Genomic DNA, 19217 nt, shown 5'->3' with positions numbered 1-19217 from the left:
GTTTCGCGATATTCCGACAGCAGCGCTGTCATGAAAAGTGCGTCGTTGAATCACAGAAATGACCTGAATTATCGACCTCAGGCCCACATCAATAAACGTTCTTACGTGCCCTGATCAAAGTTTTTTCTTTTGAGAAGAAAAATAATAATAAAATATGATATTAATTATATCAATTTTGTTGAAATAATTTCTTCATAAACAAGAAACGTACCATATTATTTATATATGAATACAAATGAAGATAATTATTTTAATTGCATTGTTCTGTCTTTTACATTTTCTTTAGTAAATTATTGATGCATATATATAAAATAACATATATACATGTACATATATGTATATATATATATTGTGACGTGACGTTTTCCGTCCGTCACAAGGGCCGCATGGCCTAATCGAACAGTATAGCGTCCTGAGTCTTCTCACATTTTGGGGGCGGACGCACCTGCGCTTTTTCCGCGACGTCATTTGCGTACCTTACGCGTACTTTCCGCGCTGTCATTTTCATTTTCCCGTTTCTGTATTCCCGTACCGAGGGTTACAGAGGCCGGCAACTCCCGTGACCTTGGCAGAATGACGCCACCTCACCGGAGAGAAGAGGAGGAAGAACTACTAGGATTGGGAATCAAGAAACGATCGCTGCTGACAGACCCGCCGGGGGCGCACGACATCTGACCCCGGGTTGCACGCAGGTGATATCCTTCCTTCATTGTTACGCCCTTTTGGTTATCGCAAGACATTTCTTATCGCACCCTCTTCCAGGCGCAAAGCGGATCGAGAGTTGATACGGCATGACGGGGAAGACCACTCTACGCCCCAAGGACGGCGAGAGCCCCGGATAGGCACCCGGAGAGGCCACGAAGCGGCCTGAAAAAGACTCCCGCGATCTCTCGACTTTCGCGTGCGACGGGCATGACACAGTTCCTGCGATTAGCGGAGCCGTGGAGTCACGCACCAATCAGGCGCGATATCCCCTCGCGGGGATAACGAGCGCTTGCGTGCGCCCGGGAAGATTAGCGCCCGGTACTTGAGCTGTGGCCAGCTTGGCGAAAGCACGCGAGAGGACGTAGGACGTCAGCGAATCTTCCAAGGTCGATTAGGACGAGCACCTGCGAGGGAGTCACGGTGAAACAAGCGTCACCCCTGTAAAGTCGCCGATTTCCGCGTCCGGGAGGCGTACCTTTATCGGATTTCTATCGGGCGTATAATAGTGAGTGCACGTGGCATTACCGTGCCTCAGAGTTTCGCGGGATTCGAGTATGCGTGTCGCCTCTAGGAACGGCTCTTATCGTCGGGATAATTCTAATGCGTCCGCCAAGCCTCGTCACTCGTTGTCGGTTTCTCTTTATCGCGGATCATATGTTGCGTCGAAGTTCCGTGCCGCAGTATTGTCGCGTATCGTGTCGTCTCGAGCGTCTGTAGCGCAAAATTTACATATTTATTCGATCCTCTGTGTCATAGCCATTAACGACAATTTATAATAGAAATTAATAATTGTGCATATTCTGTCGTATCGAGACTGCGTAGTGTCGAGTTTGCACGTATTCGAGCCTTCTCTGCATCTCAGCTGAGAGGCGCGAAGCCCCGCGAGCGCGCACGATGTCACGCCGTGTCCACGCTACAATCGTTGCCGAATTCCTTAGTATTTGCGAGGTGATGAAGTATGGTTCGTATAATTCGCGAGAGTACTCCTGTATGGCGTGAGCTCGTGTCGCGGGAATTTAACGAAGTTGATACGCCTAGCGTAAAATCTCGGGGCCTATGTAAATCAGTTATTGCGCTCAAGTAGAGCTTATCGTCTCGATTGTATCGCCAGATGTAAATGTGAGTCGAAGACTCATTTAATATATTTGTTACTTTTGTTATTGTTAATTCGTGTGTACTTTATTCTCGCCCCTATTCGCTCCTCCAAACGATCTGCTATCCTCGACCGCGAATCGCCCTGTCTGCCATTTTCGAGGCTGAGCTACCGGTTGAGAGCCCGTCGACACTCGCAGCTCATTAAAAATGGCATATAGAAAATATCACGTAATTTCTAGAAAGAGTGGCACGCTCGCTCGTGCTTGGCGCCCAACTATTGTTTTGTGATTATGTGTCGCCCTTAAGAGCGGTCGCGGGAAGACGCATTTCTGTCACGTTTTGTTTAACGCCACCCGTCATCCAATCGCCTACGAGAACCTTAGCTGTGCAACGAAGTTGCGCCATGCTCGTGAGTGCGGTTGCAATATATATATATATATATATATATATATATATATATATATAATATATTGGGTGGATCCATATAGTCGTTCGGTTTTTGAAGGCTAAAATGAAACAAGTTTTTTTCATACAAAGAATGAATTTTAATCAATGATATATTCTTCGTTTTTGGGACCACTTGCCATCTTTCCAACAATTTCATTATTCCGCTCTCATAAAAGGTTTGGGGCTTAGAGGCGAAAAACCGGTCGAAGTACGTTTTCACAACTGTCTGATCAGCGAACGATTTCCCGTTGAGGGAGTTTTGCAGGGACCGGAACAAGTGGTAGTCGGATGGCGCAAGGTCTGGTGAATACGGTGGGTGGGGCAAAACATCCCAGCCAAGTTGCACTAATTTTTGCTGAGTGATTATTGCGGTGTGGAGGTCTGGCGTTGTATGGTGGAATATGACACCTTTGCGATTGACCAGTTCTGGACGTTTCTGTCGCAATGCTTGATTCAATTTCGTTAGCTGCGTGCAGTAGACCTTCGAATCAATCGTTTTTCCCTGAGGAAGCAGCTCGTAAAACAGCACACCACGATGATCCCACCATATGGATAGCAAAATCTTCTTCGGATGCAGGCCGGCCTTCGGTGGCATTCGGCGGCTCGCCAGCGATTCCCCATGATCTCTTGCGCACTATGTTGTCGTAGATGATCCACTTTTCGTCGCCAGTCACTATTCGTTTGAGAAACGGGTCGCTTTCGTGCCGCTTTAGAAGTGAATTGCAGATGGACATGCGGTTGGCCAGGTTCTCCTCGGTCAGCTTGTGCGGCACCCAAACATCGAGGCGGGACACGTAGCCAAGCTGTTGCAAATGTCTTTGAACGGTTCCATAATCTATTTTAAGTGTCTCCGCAATCTCTCGCACCTTTAGCGTCCGGTCTTGCTCAACTAGTGCCTTGATATCATTCGAATCAACCTCTGTGGGCCGACCGCTGCGGGGTCCATCTTCAAGACTCGTATCTCCGGAACGAAATTTAGCAAACCATTTCTGAGCGGCACGTTCTGTTAAGACATCGTCCCCGTATACGCCGCATATCTTTCGGTGGGCCTCCGCAGCTCGCTTGCCTTTTTTGAAGTAATAAAGTAAAATATGCCGAAAATGCACCTTATTCTCCGACATGTTCACAGGCTTGTAGCACAAACAAAACTAATGCCAATGAAACCAAATTTGACAGATAAAAAGAGCGGACTGTCACCTTTCCAAAACATATTTGGATTGCCCGATTAGACAACCAGAACCGGAGATATTCGGAAAAAATTTGCACTACTAACAAAAACCGAACGACTATATGGATCCATCCAATATATATATAAAATATATATATATGCACGTGCGTGTGTATGTATGCTATTATATATACATATATATATACATATATACATATATATATACATATATATATATATATATATTTATACATAATAGACATACATACATGCGCACGTGCATGCGTGCGTGCTTGTTGATTAATTTATCGTACGATCAATGATTTATCGCGGCTCGGATTACCGAGTGTTATCGTGCACGGCTGTTCCCACTTACAGAGTGGTACTTTTTGATTACTAAATGTACGCGACGTATTGTATCCACGCTTACTTGACTTCTCGCTTTTTCGATCTAAGAAGCGGGTATATATCTTGTTTTAAAATGTTTTAAGCTTAATTGAGTCTTGCTCTGGTTCCATTATCAAATGCGGTCGGTGCTGACCGATCGCATCTAGCAAATCTTTTGCAATTATGCAACACCATATGGAATTTATGCGTGGTTGTCGCAACTGCTCTACTAAATGTACTCATTCACAATTGCGAATTAAGCGTTTTTTACATTATTTGAATTGGGTCGATATTCTGAAATATTAACGCAATTCGGATTACTATGATTAAACGCTAGTTGTCTTAAATGCTAGTTGTAGTTGACTGCAACAGTAATGTAAAAATTTGTTCTATGTAAAATCGATATGTCACAACATGTTTTGCGGTTAGATTACTCTATTGAATACGTAGAAACACAATTTTGCAGTTTCGCATAAGTCAAGCGTGCCGACTTCAGCAATACTTGTCGTTAATGATTAGAAGTAAATGAACATCCGTTTGACAACTAGTAAGTGAATATCGTTTTTCAAGGGAACATGTATGAACACACAATTATATATATAATAATACATAATTTTATAATAATGTAATCAACTGTTGCAGTTAATTATATTATGAGTATGTATTTACCAATAAACAAAATTAGTATATTAAGGTAATTTAATATTTAAATCTATTTCCTTAAATAAAATGTTGTATAAATAATTATTAATATAGTCAATCGTGTTATAATTAATTGTATTACACTATTATCGATATGATTGTTAAATTACATACATTATTAAAAATTTTGTCACTATGAGATTACAGCGTTGTTAAATTATGTTATTCTATCGCAGGCAAGCATACGGTCTCGGTTCGATATATTCTGCTGGGTGCCGATTCTGAAGCACGTGATGTGGAAAACACATTCGTCACAATTCGTTATAATACTACTGTAGTTCCATCCATGATTGCGTTTCAAGATTGAAAAGGACTTTATTGCGCAGTTTACAGAATTGTCTATGTACATATATATATACGTGGTCCATTATAAAAGTAATGCGCATTTTCTGGGAAAAATAGATTTATTGATCGTAGCGGTATAAATGCTCAAAATTCTTCAAATTACTCTTCCTCTGAATCAATACACTTGCGGAGACGTGTCTGCCACGCCTGGAAGGTACGCTGAAACTCCTCGACGGGAATGTCTCTTAGGAACGTTGTAACATGCTTTTGGATGTTTTCCACGGACTCCCAATGCTTTCCTTTCAGCTCTCTCTTCAGACGGGGAAACAAAAAAAAGTCGCACGAAGCCAAGTCGGGACTGTAAGGGGGCTGGGGGATCACCGGGGTGTTGCTCCGGGCCAGGTAGTTGGCAACGATGAAGGCCGTGTGGCTGGGGGCATTGTCATAGCTTGATCGCAGATTCTTCATCACTATCCCATGTACCGCAAATGTGGACATGTTTAGGGTGTCAGCGATGTACTGGATGCTCAATCGACGGTCGGAACGCAAAACTTCGCACACACGATTCACGTTTTCGTCGGTTCTGGTCGTTGTTGGGCATCCAGAACGGGGTTCGTCGGCGATCTCCTCCCGGCCCTCCTTGAACGGCTTGTGCCACCTCCCGGACTGTGACCTTGAAATGCAGTCGTCCTTGAAGGCCTCTTGAAGTATTTGAAATGTTTCGGTTGCATTCTTTCCAAGTCGCACGCAAAACTTGATGGCGTATCGTTGTTCGAGCGAACGCTCCATCGCGCCGTGTTATAAAGTCGAAAAACACACTTCTCGCGGAGGCACGTCTTTCCACTCAGACTGCTCGGAGCAAACTGGCGACCGGCTTTGGAAGGGCACACCCTCCACCACATTTCCCGATCCATTTTATCCCGCTGCGATGGATATTCGCGTCACAATAAAATCATGCGCATTACTTTCATAATGGACCCTGTAAATGCACATCGAAATATTTAGGCAATAATATCAGCTTTGATCGAATATAGACTTTCTTTTACTTAATTGATGGAATTAAAATGTATTTATCTAATAATTAAAAAAGTTTTTATACGGTTTATAATGTATATATATTGTTTGTGTGTGTATATATATATATATATAAAACATGTGTGTGTGTGTGTTTGTGTGCGCGCGTGTGCGCACGTGTATGTGTATATGTGTTATTTCTTGTTGAAACTTTACTTATAAGCATTTTACATCAGAAACAATAAAATTAATATTTCCTGTAATTAAAAAAGTAATTAAATATTATAAGATAAGTGTATAAGAAAAAAGAACTAAATTAATAACGTATAATTATATGGAATAAATTTAAAAACTGTAGCACGAATCTACCGTTGTATCTGTAGAAAGTTATTGATCGCAATAATGAGACAGAACTACACTTTACAACAATTTAATTTTAATTCTAACAATATATAATTGTTGTTATTAAATATGCTTTGGTATTATAGCAGTGAACATAGATCGTGCAAGAGCATTTGAAGAAATAATGTATTTATTTTTTAAATAATTTAAATTGTTCAGCAACAATGTTGGTCTCTTATATCTTTCTTATACCAAAGAATTCATAATATTAAAGTTTTTAACATTAAAGTTACACGAGTAATCTTGAATGAATTCTTCAAGATACCTTAGATTTCGGTAGCGAACATTTGCACGGAAACATTGAAACATATTATTCGTTTTAGCATTTTATATTTACTCATATATTTAGAATTACATTTCTTTTTTATTACAATTTGAAGATGCATCATATCTATAATATATTTAATGTGAAATTTATCAATGTTAAAATATAGACGGAACAAATTCTTGGGATGAAGTGAAAGAAATTCAGAGTTGAGAGATGTCATGATATAATCGTTTTTGCATTCAATAATAAAAAATTATATCATAGCTTACATACTTATAAAGCATTAATTTAAAGAACCTTTAATGTAACAATATTGTAAGTAAATAATGTAAGTAAGTCTTCATTTTTTGTCTACTTATATTTAATTAGCGTGACAATATTCAGCAACAAAGGGATATGTGTGCCACATCTGGAATCGATTAAAAATCTTTGAAATATCGTTAAACATAATGACAAGGAAGACACGCTTTCTTAATGCATGTCTAATTTGATTGGTTATACAAAAATTTATCGTTAGAAGAAAATTTATCGTGAAGGAAGTGGCGGTGTTAAGAAACGGAGCCATTTTCTTATTTTATTTTTATATGTCCCATGCCATAGAATTTCTTGACAAAATCCGAAAAGGACTGCGCTTCCTGACTAAGTGCTTGTCACCATGGATTATAATGGGAAGACAGGATGATTCCGTACAGCATGGTGAAACACCTGATTACAATGACTGTAATTGGTGTTGAAGAGAGAATGACGAATATAAGGCTCTTACATACGTTAAAGGATTTAAAAAACGCGAGTAGCTGGCTGATATACTCGATAGATACTCGCGATGACTCGACAATTGAGACTCTGAATACTGATTACGAAGATATAGATTCTTTTATGTAATCTAGATGTTATTAATACTGTACGATGTGGAAAAACATGTTAAGAATTGTGCGTTACAAAGTATGTTTACAATACACTGGTAGTTGCAATGCCTGAAAGGAATGTATCAAGTTTAAAAAATAAAATATAAGAAATATTTCTTTTTAAATATGTTTTCATTTCTTTTCCCGAAATTCATTTTTGAAAAAAGAATAGGAACAAATAAATTTTATTGTCGTTGACGCCGATCCCTTAAATAAAAAAGATTCGATATCATTAGAGTGCATTCTTATGATGTGTCAATGGTATCCTTCGACCACATCGTAAGTTCTTCAAAGTTTAATGTTTATAAAAAAAATCCCCTTCATTTTAGGGTGTAAAAAAAATGTGGAAGGGAACACTGTTTAAAAGAAGAGTTTCGGGCAATATTACCGCTTCAGTCAGAAAACTTCAACAGAGTTCAGACAGTTTTATTGCTAATTATAAGTTCTCTGAGAAAATAAAATATCTCAAGCCATGAATTATTATGTTCTAATTCAACAGGATGAGGCGTGCAAAAGACAGTAAATTCATTTAATTTTATAAAATATTTTGATTATACGAATTATATGTTATGTATTTCTGTAAGATCTATTTACATTTTTTCTTTTTTTTTTCAAAGCGCATTCTCAAACATCGTCTAGTACATCTTCGAAACCTCGCTACATGCCTCGTATCTTGATGAGGAAATATGCATTGACATCGACAGCGTACAAATTTCTGGATATTGAGATCGTTATAGGATCTATATCTCATGTGCAAATTGCAATTGGTGATAATCGAGGCAACCTCATGTTCATACCTCATACTATGTGGAAGACGTTTATCGAGAGACGTGCAGATATCGAGCGATTAATGTAATCAACAGTCCCATCATCACCAATTCAAGATCTAAATGTGGAACTTGTTAAAATATATAATATGAATAACGTGAAGTTAACATTAAATGATACATGTTTGTACATGAAACCAACAATTATGCTTTTCTCATTTGAGCTTGAGCAATGTGTTGAACATGTATTTTATGAACTGAGTCAATATACGCACGGTGTTAGTAAGAAATTCGAATATTTTGTGTTATTTTTAAGATAAAATTGTATTACTAATAAAAGCAATGCGGCAAACACTTTATACAAAATTTATGATAAAAATTCTATTATAGAATGTAAACTAATAGTCTATGATTTAGATATTGTATATACTGCATTACATGATATTATAAATAAATGTATGTTAAAATATATATTTTTTTCTTCTAAAATTATTTCATTCTTAGTATCTTCGCTACTTCTTCTTTATATCTTCGTAATAGTATTGAATTAATCAATAAGAAAGCGCTTAGTCATTTGTATTACATTGTTAAAAAAAGAATATTATTATAATTAGTGTTACTATAGATTATATTATTAAAAATTCATACAAATATTATCATAATTAATTTCTAAGTCGTATCATTAAAAATCATAAATACTATATCTATTTAATTAAAAATAATAATTTGTTCAGTAGTACGATTCAATAAGTATTGAATTAGTCGATAAGAAAGCGTTCGATCATTTTTATAATACATTATTAAAAATTATTATCATAATTGATGTTACTAGGTTATATTATTAAAAATTCATAAAAATATTATTATAATTAGTTTCTAAGTCATATTATTAAAAATCATTTCTATTTAATAAAATCGTGTGCAAAAGAAGAAAAGAAAAGAGAATGCAAATTAAAAATATAAAACTGCAACGGAAGAGAGAGAACTGCATCCTACAATGAATAGGAGAGACAAAAGACAATGAGTTAGAGAGAGAGAGAGAGAGAGAGAGAGAGAGAGAAGGAACGAAACTCCCTTCCCTTTTTAACACGGATCTCGATGACGGAGACCTGATAGAGAAGGATAGAGGGGAGGAAGATTTGTTCCTAAACTAAATAGTTAGAGTATAAAAGTTTTATAAGGTTGTTGTGCGCCTATAAAGTACGGTTTCTGTGCGCCGATATGATAAAGAACTCTTTAAATCTGAATCAGTGGATAGTCATCAATTATTCAGTGGCATATTTGGCACTAATATCAGTGATTATCACTGATTCAAATTTAGAGAGAAGTTGCTGTGCGCTGTTAATATAATAAGAAAGTTTACTGTTTATTTTTAATAAAATGTCTGTTAAGGTAAAGGATATTATTTTAACGCCAGCCGATAAAAATATAGTTGATCAAAGCGATTGGCTTACGAACATTCATATAGATCATTTCCAACGACTTCTAGCAAGTTGTTCCGATTATAGACCTGTCGAAATATGGCGGATACAATTATTAAATACAATATGACCTGTGTCTAGTGACGCAAAGCATATACAAACATTACACAGTTTATCAAGTTCATCAGATGAACATTGGGTGTGTAGCTTTTATGAAACAAAAAATATATTCAAATATGATTCTTTATAAAACATTGCACGAACAACATGAGTTATTTTTAAAATATTATTTCCAACATATGACTTTGATAAAAATCCTGTCCAATTTTGAGGTGCAACGTCAATCGAATGGTGATGATTGCGCTGTTTTTGCCATAGCTTTTGCGACGTCATTATTATTTAACTTTAAACCTAACGAAGTTAGATATGATCGTAAGTTAATGCGTTTGCATTTGATAAAAATTCTTGAAACAAATGTAATTAAGCATTTTCCTCAAGATCCACAATATGCTATTCCTCAAAAAGTATTTCTAATAGAAGTAATAAAAGCAAGAGAAGCTAAAGCACGGATAAGTACGATGCATCAACAATTAATAAAATCTTGTGATAATTGTGCTGTGACAAAATGTTACGAAAAAAATGCAAAGCATTTCAAACGAAATACAAATTACACAAAACACTTCGAAAAAAATTGTGACCGAATTAGTTAATTATATAAATATCCAGGCAGCAAAATGGTGCTTCGTGTCAGCAACAAGATAAATAGTTAAATGAATTTAAATAAATAAAAAATAAACAAGTTAAACAGTTATCTGAATTTGGCTCTAATATTGACCTGTCTTCATTGTTTTTATTGCTTTTTCTTTAAGTTATTATAAATCTTTACACAATTATGATAGATTAATGGTAAATGTTTTAAAACATTGCATGTTTATTTGGCTGAGTTTATAAGATTAGTTATGAAATATTGAGCCCAACAAACTCTATAGTAATAAGTATTGACTAAAACTCTTCTTTTATAACTGAAAAACCGTAAATAAAATAACAACTTGAACATTAAAGTTACGTTAAAAATACATTAATAACTTATATTTAAAAAACACATTTGATTGTTATTATTTAATTGCTTTGATTACTACGTAGACCAAAAAGAATACTCACCTGATAATTTTACTTTTGATGTATGAAAACAAAAAAATTTTTGGTACGTGTTTGACTGTTGACGACCGGACACAGATTATATTATATTAAGAATGATAATCTCTGTATTTGTATCTTCTACCTTACAAATATAGACGTATCTATATAAATATATTTTAGTTATTTAGATATTTTCATTTGCCCAACAACTTGCCTTATGCGCAACTAGCCCCGTTCTATTCCATCCCTACCACGCGAATAACTGTTAAAAAAAAAACCGTTAAAAACTAATGAAACTTAATTTTTACGCCATTTCAGTTTTCTTCACTAGTCAACCAAAATTAAAACGTAATTGATGTATGAAACACTTATTTGATGTATGAAAACAAAAAAATTTTTGGTACGTGTTTGACTGTTGACAGCCAACTAACGAGATATAAAGGACTAATAAGAATCACAAAAATTCAATAAAATTCCATTCGTTTAACAAAAGTATAATTAGAGATAAAAATAATAAATCAAACTATAGAAAGTACAAAACGCTAGAATACATTTATATTACATATTTCGACCTTATATTTAGGCCCTCTTCAAATGTACACAAAATTATTTTATTTCCCGGCGCAGTATAATACATTATTCAAAAATTAAGAAAGCGACTGTTTCGTTACATAATCAGATGAGAGTTAAAACAGAAAAAACGAAAAATTGATCGTCAAACGATTGGTTGATCGATTACGAAAATTTCTCGTTGTTCTAGAGAGAATATAAAAAAACATAGAAATGTTATAAGAGAGAGAGATATCAAAACTAAAATTTTTTTTTATTTAACATAAGCATAATACATCTCTTTGGTAAAAACTCATCTCATAGTCCGATAATTAAGAAAAACCATGTTAGTGTATAAAAAACATCTTATAAAAAAAAACATCAAATTTCGATGTCAAAAGCGATGAAAAAATTAATATCACATTGTAAGCGTGTAAATGCGTCCAATGTATAAAATAAAATAAAAAGCAACGAAAAACGTCTAACGTTCTCGACGGATTCAACTGTAATGCAATAAAACTTGGTAAAGTCAAACATTGTTTATTATCGGAATGTATGATTTGTGAAGACCTTCTGTGTCCGTCTGTAGGTTAAGACTATTACTCTGTTTTTTAATGTTAAGCGTCTCTAAGACAAGACACTTATTATAAATCGGTTCTTCATCCAAGACTTATTATTCCAATCAAAATTATGATCCAATTCCGATCGATGATCCGTTATTACCGATTTAGAGCTAGTATTCCACGTATTATATATGATTTCGATGTTCTGAAATCCGAGTTTTCAGCTTTCTCCTCGTTTGTCCTACGTAAGATGCGTCACAGTCATTACATTTTATCTTGTAAACAACATTAGACTTCGAGAAAGAGTCCTTATGAAAGTATCTTTATGTACGTTGATGAATTTCTTTAATTTGTTTGTACTGCAATAAGAGACCTTGATATCATTTCTATTGAATTGTTTAAATTTTTCTGTTAAAATCGATAAATAAGGCATGGTGAATGGATGGATTAATAGATTCTTTATTATTCTCTAAGTTATTAGTTTTAGATATCTTTTTCCGAGTGGCATCCTTGATTCTATTATTAATGGTATCAAAAATGAACTTAAGTGGAAAATCGTTTCAAAATATTTATGATAAGAATAATATTTTTTGCATGAAAAACAGGATTCGATAACAATAGAACTCTGTCCACTAAACTAAAAATTATGCCTTTCTTTTAGGATATCGAATGATTAGAGAAAAAAATTTAAAAATCTGCCTAAAAATGTGGGTTTATGATACCAATCAAACATCAAATGATTGTTTTTAATGATAATAGAAACAATACAGATCTAGAAAATTTAACCAATTCTCCCCAACTTTCATAATAAATTGTAAACGAAGATGGAACGAATTGAACGCGTTGAAAAAAGAATTCATCTTAGAAACAAGTTTTATCGCAGTACAATCGAATCCGTCAAGAACGTTAGACATTTTTCGCTGCTTTTTATTTTATTTTATACATTGGACATTATAATGTGATATTAATTTTTTCGTTTTTGACGTTGAAATTTGACGTTTTTTTTTATAAGACTAACATGATTTTTCTCAATTATTGGACTATGAGTTTTTACCAAAGAGACATATTATGCTTGTGCTAAATAAAAAAAAAATATTTTTAGTTTTGATAACTCTCTCTCTCTATTTATAACGTTTCTATGTTTTTTTTTATATTCTCTCTAGAACAACAAGAAATTAAAATTATAATCGGTCAACCAATCATTTGACGAGCAATTTCCCGTTTTTCTGTTTTAATTCTTATCTGATTTTGTAACGAAATAGTCGCTTTCTTAATTTTTGAATAATGTATTATACTGTGCGCCGAGAAATAAAATAATTTTTTATACATTTGAAGAGGGCCTAAATATAAGGGTCGAAATATGTAATGTATTTGTATTCTAGCGTTTTAACTTTTGTACTTTCTACAGTTCGATTTATTATTTTTATCTTTAATTACTTATGTTAAACAAATAATGGAGTTTTATTGACTTATTAAGTTTTTTTGACTCTTATTAGCCTTTTATATCTTGTTAGTTGGATTTTAAACATTAAAAGTCCTGTTACTGCTAGTTTTTTACTTATTTGATGTTTTATTAAATCGTAACCAAATACAAATAAAAAATACTTTTCGCTCCGGATCTCTGTTTTAAAGCTGATTTAGTAAATTTTTTAATCAGTTTATTCTTAAATATGTAGAGTACTGAAATTGGAAGCGCCGTTTACGAGATGGACTGGCCGATGCTTTCTGTTGATTTAATGAAAACCTTTTTGGTGATAATTACACGATCTATGAGACCAATCAAGATAACTAGCGGATATATAGTCACTTTGTCTAACGAATCATTTATGAAGGTGAACGAGATGAGATATGGCGATAGTATTAAAAAATATTACTGCACGAATACCCAGGTAGCAGACATCCATTATGACGTGATGATCATATTTAATTTTACGTCATTTATTTTCGAAATTAACATAAAAATGATGATATGTTTTTGACGGTCCTAAATCACAAACCAAAGGTGCCATTAGAAACGTCAAAGATGTTATTTTAACAAAATGACGTGAATTAAATAGCTTAATGACGTTTTTATCACTTTTCTGAAATCGTATAATGTTTTCTGATATGTATTATCTGACATCTTATAAGCAATTAAATTCAAAGCATAATAGACTTTCTATAATAAGTCATTATTTAAGTTTTAAGTCTTAAACTGTAAAAAATTGACCAATCATAGTTAATTATTTTTCTCATATTCAACTGTGATTAGTCAATTTTTTATGGCTTAAGATTTAAAACTTAAACAATGACTTAGTGTGCGATTATATTCTGTAGTGCGGTACGCAGCCCGCGATACAGAAATTAACTAAGTAACTATAGGAACCGCGCAAACCATGTCACTTACTTCTTTTCTCATTTATTACATATAGTGCGGTAAGCGGATCAGTGGCAAATTCACATTACTAAGCACTTTAATAGAATTAAATGCAATTATTAAGCAAATTCATTGAAAAAATAAGTGTTGAAATGTGCATAGAAATAAGTTAATACAATATATTAAAAAAAATTCATATTAAAATTTATTTGTCACTAGCCGCTTACTGTGCTACATATAATCGCACCCTTATTGTAGAAAGTCTATAAAGCGGGAAACACAGACTGTTAAATAACGCATAAAGTATAGTATATAAGCGAATGAACCAATTAAAATCTTTCTTTTTCTCCTATTTCACGGAAAAGAATTTTGATTGATTAATTTTCTTATGCACTATGTGTTATGCATTTCACAAGAATCTGTGCTGTGGCTATTAAGATGCGTTCCGAGTTATAGTATATCCACACAAACTTGTACAGCCGCATAAACGTATGCATAAAGAAAATTATCCAATTACATTTTACGTACTTTATAAGAGACTTTATAAGAGAAATGCGAATGGATAATTTACTTTATACATATGTTTATGTATCTATAAAAGTTTGTGTAGATATATACTTACGCATGAAGTGCATAATGTATTATTTTATCTTTTTTTATTATTCGATGAATAACAGAGCCAAATGTTGTATAATGCGCTCATACGTTATTCGGAACGTATTCTTAAGACACACTTTTGTATAACGCATAATGCATAGTGCACAAGAAAATCAACCAATCAAAGTTCTTCTTTTCCGTGAAGTGAAAGGAAAGGAAGGATTAGCTGATTTTCTTGTGCACTTATGCGTTATGCGTTATATAAAAGTCTGTATCGCAGCCCTTATATAATGCGCACACACACTTTTTAAATTACTCACATGACCGACATCTTGCAATAATGCAAATGTTTTCTATCTGCAAGAATTATATTGTATTACTAATAGCTGCTGCAAATAGAACATATTTTCAAAATTACTTTAGAAAATATGAATATATATATATATATATATATATATATATATAAAATTCATCTGAAACATTTCTTGATAAAATTAATAAGTAACAAGCTATTTCAAACGGCTTTTCTAGAAACATCCTATATATACTAAGTGAGTTTTCTAACCAGAAACTGCAAAATATCTGGAAAAATAAGTATTATACAAAAAAATGTTCCAAATAAACTTTTAATATTTTTGAAGGAGCAATTCTATTCCGCAAAAGTTAGCCGTCTCTCGCTCCCCTCTGGGGATGAGACTGGGAGTAACTTTGAAATCTTAAATGGGAATCCCTAGTTTTTATTGTAAATTCGGATTCTACGTCCAAAAACATGTCAATTTTGTCTAAATCTTTTTTTTCAATTTCTGATAGATAGTGCAATAAATAAGCACTCCGAAAAGATTATAATTTCCATCACGTCCATCTCGTTAATCTTGGGTAAAGCTAAGAACGGATAAAAAATTATCGTAGACATCTACAATAATTCGAAAAACATTTCAGATAAAAGTTGCTTTCTTCAACGTAGCATCAATGTACAATAAAACATAGGGATTTCTTTTGAAGAAGACGAAGGTTAACCAATTTTCGGGAATTGCTACCTCAAAATATCTATTGAGAGTTTATTTGGAAAATTTTTTTGTACAATGTTTATTTTTCCAGATATTTTGCAGTCTCTGATTTAAAAACTCACCCAGTATATAAGTAATAAGAAATTCTTTAATTATAGTTATTTACATATGTATACATATATGATAAATTTAACGTCTACATCACGTTATTACTGCAAAAATTTATTGACGTGTTAAAATTAACATCGAATACTCGTCGCTTAATTGATGTATAATGTCAGTGACCAATTGTAACCAAATATGGACGTTAAAATAACGAGACTGCTACCTATGTATTGTTAAAATACAAAAATATTTTTAATAAATTTAACATGATTATACCTTAATTTGTACATGTCATTTTATTCATATTTGTTCATTCTTTCAGATTATCAAAATATCTTATTCGGCATACAACGTCCTGCAGGGATCTTAATACAAATGAAAATCATCGATCACGTCTCTTGAAGAAACCTGTAACCAACTAATTTTCTTGCAAATAATAGTAATAGTATTGCTTAAAAGTTTAAATCAGGAGACATAGTAGTGTCATTAGTTTATGCCAATAATTTATGGCACTAATAGTTCACGCAACGAATCCAAACATTTGAGATTATCGGATTTCAGTAACGACAGAATCGATCATTTTGAGTAGGTTCAATTGATAACTTGGATTTTATATAATAAAATAATTATATAATAAAAGTGTTTCTATTTTTCTTTTTTATATGTTTTACGAGCAAAAATATTGCGATACAAAATTCAAATCAGAAAATATTATATTTAAGGAACGTTGTACCTTGTATAGTTGCAGCTTCTGATGTAAGAATATACTATCGTTCAAATTTGCAACACATCGAGAGAATGAACAAATAAGATCCAATTTTTCATTATCATGAGAGTCAATCATGTAATTTCACGTGAAACTTTTCACACATAATAATTATGTATGTAGCTTGTATATGTGCTGGCTTTGGACCAGTCTTTGTAGTCTGTTTTTATTTCAACATAATAGTCTATCTCTCGAAATAATAATCAGTCTACAAATAACATGACTAGACTATATTTTTTTTTAAATTTGAAAGTATATTTATTAATTCCCTAGGTTTTCCATCGTCACGATTCACAGCGAAAAAGTTTACGTAAAGAATTTCACGTTTTCATAGTCAAAAGAGTTACATAATCCTACAAAATCACAGATGATTATAGAGTTCACGTGAAACTTTTTATTTTTCATATTTCCGCCCTAGAATAAAAATTCAATGATCGAATTAGTGATTAACTTATAATTAATCCTGCTTAAAAAAATGCATAGGAATGGAAAGAATCAATCGCAATTGTTAATATCCGGTTTTTTTATTCAGATTTAATCTATCCATTTATATAGAAATAAATCGATAGAGAACCTATATGAACGTTTGTTTTGAAATCGGCGAAGAGATTCCAATCTGATTGAATCCGATTTAAATCGTGGTCAGTGAATATATTAGGGGTTTGCATTAAAAGCCACTGTTCACGTTTAGATGGCAGTAACTGCGTATGTTATGGTTAGAGACATCTGCTACTTATATCATTTTTAAATGTGAACATTTCCTACTAAAATTCAGTCAACAGACGTCATCCTTGTTTACATATGTGCTTTTCTATAACTGAATTAAAATGGAACGTGATAAGTTGTTTTTCCGATGTGTACTTTTACACTATTTTGATTTGAAAAAAAGTGCAGCTGAAACTCATCGATTGCTTGCGGAAATTTATGGTGAATCTGCTCCATCGGAAACAGTATGTAGAGACTGGTTTCGACGATTCAAAAGTGGTGATTGTGACATTCACAACAAACATCGAACAGGTCAACCGAAAAAATTCGAAGATGAACAACTGCAAGCTTTATTGGAAGAAAATCCAGCTCAAACAATCAAAGAATTGTCTCAACAACTGAAAGTCGATAAATTAACTATTTTTCGACGTTTACAAGCTATGGGAAAGATTCAGAAAAAAGGAAAATGGCAGCCACATGAATTGACCGAAAATGCCATTGCCAACCGTTTAAACATCTCAATTTCTTTGCTTGCAAAGCATAACAAGAGAGCATAAGAAGAGTTTCTTGTGGCGTATCGTGACCGGCGATGAAAAATGGATCTTTTTCAACAACCCAAAACGCAAAGAATCATGGGTTGATCCTGGCCAACTATCAATATCGACTCCAAAGCGAAATATCCACGGTCACAAAGCAATGCTCTGTATTTGGTGAGATATGGAAGGTGTCGTGTATTATGAGCTGCTTAAACCGAACGAAACAATCACCACCAAGCGTTATCAACAACAATTGGAACGTTTGAATGATAATTTGATGCAAAAACGACCATTAATTGCATCAAATCGTCGAAAGATGATTTTACTCCATGATAACGCTCGGCCATGTTGCTATAGCCGTAAAACAAACAGTGATAGATCTCGAATGGGAGGTTCTCCCGCACCCAGCGTATTCTGCGGACTTAGCACCAAGCGATTATCATCTGTTCCGATCGATGCAACATGCTCTAGAAGATACACACTTCCATAATTATAGCTAAGTCGAAAATTGGGTTGCTGAATGGATTGACTCAAAAGACAGACTATTCTTTCGTCGTGGAATTCAACTTCTGCCTGAAAAGTGGCAAAAAGTCATAGCTTCCGAGGGAAAATACTTTGATTGAGGTATTCATATATTTTGTTATTGAAATAAGTGCTCAAATATAAAGAAAAAACAGCGGCTTTTAATGCAAATCCCTAATAGATATGACAATATTTTAACGCGAAAAAAGTAATTTTTTTATTTTTACACAATTAATATTATAATATTTTTTATTTTTTTAGTTTAATTTTATGTCTTCACTGTTTCCTACAGGATGTCCCAAAATAATCTTCAAATATTTCATGGGCTAGAGCAGATTAAACTGAGTCGAAAAGTCCTCTAGCATTTTACAATTTTCGCAATAGTTAACAAGATATTACTAAAAATTATCCAAAAATTGGTCATCAGTAATTTTTTACTCAAATACTATCAACTTTATAGAAAAACTATAAGAGACAAAAATTGTTTATTTTCTTTTTATAGAACTCTAAGAATTTTTTCAGAACTTTTTCAGAATTTTTTAATACCGTATTTTCTCATGTTGGTAAAAATAAGAAAATGCAATATTAAAAAGTTGATAAAAAATTCTGAAAAAATTTTTAGAGCTCTATGAGAAAAAACAATTATGTTTTTTGTAGTTTTTCTGTAAAGTTGATAGTATTTGAGTAAAAAATTACTGATAAAAATTACTGATAACCAATTTTTGGATAATTTTTAGTAATTATTATAATATATATTCTAATCACGAAAGCGGACAAAGGAAACACCACGGTAATTATGAATCGG

General features: G+C 33.5%; 1 protein-coding gene and 1 pseudogene across 2 annotated transcripts in view; both read left to right on the top strand.

Moving 5' to 3' along the window:
* The window catches only part of LOC147908038 (odorant receptor 94b-like), a 259915-nt gene extending 241402 nt beyond the window's left edge, over positions 1–18513 (top strand). The window contains exons 4-5 of one of the 2 annotated variants that reach the window (XM_087411253.1): positions 13495–13650; positions 16206–18513. In XM_087411253.1, the coding sequence (XP_087267379.1) occupies positions 13495–13650; positions 16206–16253 (204 nt within the window). In that variant the 3' untranslated portion in view covers positions 16254–18513. The remainder of the gene's footprint in view (positions 1–13494; positions 13651–16205) is intronic. The other variant, XM_087411254.1, reaches the window with a different exon arrangement.
* LOC147908039 (uncharacterized) lies at positions 8040–8696 on the top strand (annotated as a pseudogene).
* Positions 18514–19217: the final 704 nt, after the last annotated feature.

This window comes from Acromyrmex echinatior, chromosome 11 (genome assembly GCF_024713525.1).
Source record: "Acromyrmex echinatior isolate Ae372 chromosome 11, ASM2471352v2, whole genome shotgun sequence".
NCBI lineage: Eukaryota > Metazoa > Arthropoda > Insecta > Hymenoptera > Formicidae > Acromyrmex > Acromyrmex echinatior.
The sequence above is the reverse complement of the archived record's forward strand: the minus strand, read 5'-3'. Positions and strand labels throughout refer to the sequence as shown.